This window comes from Homarus americanus, unplaced genomic scaffold, assembly GCF_018991925.1.
Source record: "Homarus americanus isolate GMGI-L3 unplaced genomic scaffold, GMGI_Hamer_2.0 scaffold19554, whole genome shotgun sequence".
NCBI classification, from domain to species: Eukaryota; Metazoa; Arthropoda; class Malacostraca; order Decapoda; family Nephropidae; genus Homarus; species Homarus americanus.
The window spans coordinates 113,563-119,459 of NW_024755006.1; the positions used below are offsets into that span (position 1 = coordinate 113,563).

The 5,897-nt window shown below is 47.7% G+C and overlaps 1 protein-coding gene across 1 annotated transcript; it reads right to left on the reverse strand.

Moving 5' to 3' along the window:
- Positions 1 to 996: 996 nt before the first annotated feature.
- On the reverse strand, positions 997 to 2,031 carry LOC121856135 (sericin-1-like). Its single transcript, XM_042351451.1, has 2 exons — positions 1,896 to 2,031; positions 997 to 1,268 (listed from the first exon to the last, which is right to left on the reverse strand). Exons 1-2 carry the CDS (start codon positions 2,029 to 2,031, stop codon positions 997 to 999), a joined length of 408 nt encoding a protein of 135 aa, XP_042207385.1.
- Between the last annotated feature and the right edge of the window lie 3,866 nt (positions 2,032 to 5,897).

A 5,897-nucleotide genomic window follows, 5' to 3' on the forward strand; every position in this document is an offset into this window, starting at 1 on the left:
TACTGCTGCTGCTTGTGGTCTTTACATCGTTGCTGCTTGTGGTTGCTGCTACTGTTGCTGCTTGGGTCTTTACTACTGCTTGTGGTTGCTGGTACTGCTACTGTTTGTGGTCTTTACCACTGCTGCTGCTTGTGGTTCTACTACTGCTGCTGTTTGTGGTTCCTTTACTGCTGCTGCTGTTTCGTTCCTACTACTGCCGCTGTTGTTTGGTTGCTGCTGCTTGTGGTCTTCTACTACCGCTGCTGTTTGTGGTCCTACCATTGCTGCTGTTTGTGGTCTTACCACTGTTGCTGCTTGTGGTTGCTTGCCACTGCTACTGTTTGTGGTCTCACCACTGCTGCTGCTTGAGGTTCTACCACTGCTGCTGTTTGTGGTCCTTACTTTACTGCTGCTGCTTGTGGTCTTTACCACTGCCGTTGTTTGTGGTTGCTGCTACTGCTGCTGCTTGTATTCCTACCACTGCTGCCGTTTGTGGTCCCTACTACTGCTGCTGCTTTGTTGCTTCTACTACTGCCGCTGCTTTCAGGTCTTCTACTACTGCTACTGCTTTGGTTGCTGTTACTGCCGTTCTTGTTGCTTCTACTACTGCTGCTGCTTTGGTCTTACCACTGCTGCTGCTTTCAGGTTCACCACTGCTCGCTGCTTGCTTCTACCATTGCTGCTGTTTGTGGTCTCACCACTGCTACGCTGCTTGTGGTCTCACTGCTTGCTGCTTGTGGTCTTACCACTGCTGCTGCTTGTTGCTTCCTATACTGCTGCCGCTTGGTCTCCACTGCTACCGTTTGCGTTGCTGCTGTTTTGCTGCTGTTTCAGGTTCCCCACTACTGCTGCTGCTTTCAGGTTCTACCACCGTTGCTGTTTGTGGTTGCTGCTACTGCTGCTGCTTGTGGTCTTTACTACTGCTGCTGCGTTGTGGTTACTACCACTGCTACTGCTTGTGGCTGCTGCTGATTGCTGCTGTTTTGTGGTTCTACTACTGCTGCTGTTTTGGTCTCATCATCGTTGCCGTTTGTGGTTGCCACTGCTGCCGCTTGTGGTCTCTACTTCACTGCTGTTGCTTGTATTACCACTACTGCTACTGCTTGTGTTGCTGCCATTGCTGCTGCTTGTGTCTCTACCACTGCTGCTGCTTGTGGCCCTACTACTGTTGCTGTTTGTATTGCTGCCACTGTTGCTGTTGGTGGTCTCATCATCTGTTGCTGCTTGTATTCCACCACTGCCACTGCTTGTGGTCGCTGCTACCGCCGCTTGCGGTCTCAACACCGTTGCTGTTTGTGGTCTCACCACCGTTGCCGCTTGTGGTTACCATCACCGCTTTTCCGTTTGTTGTCTCTACCTACTGCTGCCGCTTCAGGTCTCACCACTGCCGCTGCTTCAGGTCTCACCATCGCTGCTGTTTGTGTTGCTGCCACTGCTGCTGCTTGTGGTTCACTCTGCTGCTCTTTTAGGTCTCACCATTGCTGCTGCTTGGTTCATCACCGTTGCTGCTTGTGGTCACACTGCTTGTGGCAGTTGCCACGTTGCGTTTTGGTCTTATCACTGCTTGCTGTTTGGTGGTCTATATGCTGCTGTTTGTGGTTGCTGCTACTGCTGCTGCTTTCAGGTCTTCACCACTGTTGCCGCTTGTATTACCACTACTGCTTGCTTGTGGCTGCTGCTACTGTTGCTGTTTTGCTTCTACCACTGCTGCTTGGTTGTCTTCACCACTGCTGTTGTTTGTGGCCGCTGCTACCGTTGCTGCTTCAGGTCTTTACCACTGCTGCTGCTTGTGGTTACCATTACTGCTTCTGCTTTGTGTTGCTGCCACTGTGCTGCTTTGTGGTCTCACTACTGCTGCTGTTTGTCTCTCACTGGTTGCGTTTGTGGGCTGCTACTGCTGCTGTTTGTGGTCTTACCACTGCTGCTGCTTTTGTATTCCATCACTGCTACTGTTTGTATTGCTGCTACTGTTGCTGTTTGTGGTTCTACTACTGCTGCTTCGTTGTAGGTCTCTACTTCACTGCTGCTGTTTGTGGTTACTACTTTCGTCATACTGCTTGTGTTCCTACCACTGCTGCCGTTTGTGGCTCCCACCACTGCTGTTCTTGTGGTCTCTACTACTGTTGCTGTTTGTGGTTATTGCTGCTGACTGCTGCTGCTTCAGGTTCCCACTACGTTGCCGTTTGTGGTCTTCACTACTGCTGCTGCTTGTGGTCTTTACCACTGCTGCTGTTTCAGTGGTCTTACCACTGCTGCTGTTTGTGGCTTCGCCACTTGCTGTCGCTGCTTGTGGTTCTACCACTGCTGCTGCTTGTTGGTTCCCTCATCACGTTGCTTGTATTACCATCACTGCTGCTGCTTTGTGTTGCTACCACTGCTGCTGCTTGTGGTCTCACCACTGCTGCTGTTTCAGGTTGCTGCCACTGCCGCTTTCGGTCTTTACCACTGCTGCTGCTTGTATTACTACCACTGCTGCTGTTTGTGGCTGGTTGCCACTGCTGCTGCTTGTGGTCTCTACCATTGCCGCTTGTCAGGTTCCCATCACTGCTGCTGTTTCAGGCTACCGCCACTTGCTTTTTCAGGTCTTCACTATTGCCGCTGCTTTGTGGTTTCACCACTGCTGCCGCTTGGTTCTACCACTGCTTGCTGTTTGAGGTCTTGCCACTGCTGCTGCTTTGGTGGTCTCACTACTGCTGCCGTCTGGTCTTCATCATCAGCTGCCGGTTGTGGTTGTTTACCTACTGCTGCTGCTTCAGGTCTCTACCACTGCTGCTGCTTGTGGTTCCTACTACTGTTGCTGCTTGTGGCTGGTTGCTACTCGCTGCTGCTTGCGGTCTCCCATCACTGTTGCCGTTTTGTATCTTACCACTACTGTTACTGTTTGTGGCTGCTGCCACTGCTGCTGCTTCAGGTCTTACTCACTGCTGCTGCTTTCAGGTCTTTACTACTGCTGCTGTTTGAGGTTGCTGCTACTGCTGCTGCTTGGGTTCTACTACTGCTGCTGTTGTGGTCTCATCACTGCTGCTGTTTGTGGCTACTACTCTACTGTTGCTGCTTCTGGTTCCTCACTACTGCTGCTGCTTGCGGTCTCACTTCACTTTGCTGCTCAGTGTTTGCTGCTACTGCCGTTGCTGGTTCCATCGTTGCTGCTTTCAGGTCTCTACTACTGCTGCTGCTTGCGGTCGGTTGCCACTGCTGCCGTTTGTGGGTCTCATCACTGCTTCGCCGCTTTGTTTACTACTACTGCTACTGTTTGTGGTCTGCACCACTGCTGCTTCTGGTTCTGACATTGCTGCTGCTTCAGGTCTTCACCACTGCGGTTGCTTGTATTACTATTACTGTTGCTGCTTCAGGTCTCACTACTGCTGCTGTTTGTATTTCCATCACAGTTGCTGTTTGTGGCTGCTACTACTGCTGCTGTTTGTGGTCTTACTACTTCGCCGCTTTGGCTGCTAGCACTATAACCCATGACTCTTCAGACACTTACACCCCTACATGCATGAGTCAGGAAGGCCAGCATGATCTCCACATGTTGGACTACTGCTGCATCTTGTGACCTTGGTCGGGGTCATACAGGGTCATAAACAGAATTTATTCCCACTTACACAGTACTATTTCTGTCAAGTGTGTACGACTTTAAGTGTGCGTCCATCGGGTTGCTACAGGTCTCTCTCTCTTGAAAAAATACACCTCGATTTTATCCACGGGATTTAATTGTTAAAATACTACTACTACTACTACTACTACTTTTTTTATTTTAAAACGTGGCCTCCAGCCTCCCCAATAGCCACACCTTCGCCACCATTTATTTACCTTAATATTAAATATCCTAATACATAATAAGCTATCCTATCTGTGTTAAATTCTACTACTACTCACATCAACTAACACATATATCTATTTCATATTAATTTCTCTCTCTCTAACTAGCGCAGTCTGACTACTTATTGGTTACCATGGTGACGGCTTCCATACGTCGAGTCGGTAAATAGTCACCTGAAGATTAGACACCCCACCTTATTTCATTTGACGATTAAACACCGTAACTCTACCACGAGTATTACGTTAATGTTGGTGTGTTAATCTTCAGGTGATCCGAAACAGGATCTCTATTTGTCAGCTCGTTAGTGCATGGCGGGGCGGGCAGGGCAGGGCGGGCGGGCAGGGCGGGCGGCAGGGCGGATGGGAAAGGGCGGCGTGGCGGGGCGAGGGCGAGGTCAGGATGTGTGGGAATTTACGGAAAAAACATATCTTCCTATGTTATGTCTTATGCATGTTCGTTGGTGTAAACTATTTATGATTTGAAAAACTAACCTAACCTAACCTTCCCCACTCAGTAAGATTCATATTTTTATCCGTTTTGCCCCAAGCAGCTACAGCTAGTAAATTAGCTTTGGTTAACATAAGAACATATGAACGGAGGAAACTGCAGCGGGTCAATTGGGCCATACTGGGCAGTCCTGTTTACACCCAACCCCTATCGCTCATATATCCCTCCAACCTGTGTTTGAAGCTATCCAGCGTAGTCAATTCAATTTCAATTTCAATTGTTTATTCCTTGATAGAGGAAGCGGGATCCTAGTGCTGTCACTAGGTACCCCTGTAATGAATGACAGAGATCTGGCAAGTGTGACAAGTATATACAGTATAAATATTATAGGCTTACTAAAGCCTAAGGAAGGAAGGAAGGATATTCTTTAACACATAATCAATGTTATTTACATAATATCTGGCCAGTATGGGGAGGATCATCGTGTTCCGTCAGGTCGAGTGGTGGTCCAGCAGGCGTCACGGAAGCGTTGTGTGGGGGACATCTTAGGAGGTAGTGGATAAGGGTGTTGTCGGGTCTTCTGCATAATGCACAAGAGCGTTGCTCAGTGGGATACCAATCTCCCAAGCAAAGTCATACCCAACCAGCGTAGTCGAGTTAATAATGATATTTGGTAACTTGTTCCACTCATCCACTACTCTGTTTCCAAACCAATGTTTACGTATTTCGCGCCTAAATTTAAATTTGTCTAATTTAAAACCATTGCTACGAGTTCGCTCCCGGTTGGATAGTTAGGTTAGGTTAGGTTAAGTTAAATCGCATAAAACAGAATATCGTCCAAGTGGGATGTAATCTAACGAGTGTGATCAGTGACGGAAGGATAAGTGTACCTGTGTATAGAAATGATTACCTGTACAGCTTAATTATAGTAAAGCGTGGTAGAAGGTTTTTGTCATCTGGCCCACATAGTAAGTATAAAACACACATACTAACCTAACCTAACCTAACCTAACTCCAACCTAACCTAACCTAACCTAACCCAACCTCACTATGTTTAGTTATAAGTTATGATCAGTTTAGGTCCACACCTCCTCATACACCTGCCCACACATCTGTCCATGCACCTGTTGACACACCTGCTCATACACCTACCCACACCTGCTCACACACCTGTTGACACACCTGCTGATTGTGTATGATGGCATTATACTTGATGAGTGACTGATATGTCAAATTATCCATGCTGAGTGGGTAAAGGTGCCATATTATCCCTACTGAGTGGGTAAAGGTGCCATATTATCCATGCTGAGTGGGTAAAGGTGCCATATTATCCATGCTGAGTGGGTAAAGGTGCCATATTATCCCTACTGAGGGGTAAGCTATTATCCCTACTGAGTGGGTAAAGGTGCCATATTATCCCTACTGAGTGGGTAAAGGTGCCATATTATCCCTACTGAGTGGGTAAAGGTGCCATATTATCCCTACTGAGTGGGTAAGTTGACAATATGGATGGACTGTCTAGAATCATCATGTAATATTCTCGTTACCGTCAACAGTATACAGTTTACTCAAGGTATATTGTTGTTGTTATTATTTATATATACATGATACAACCCTTTGTTTACAACCCCCGGTTCACTGCCTCCCT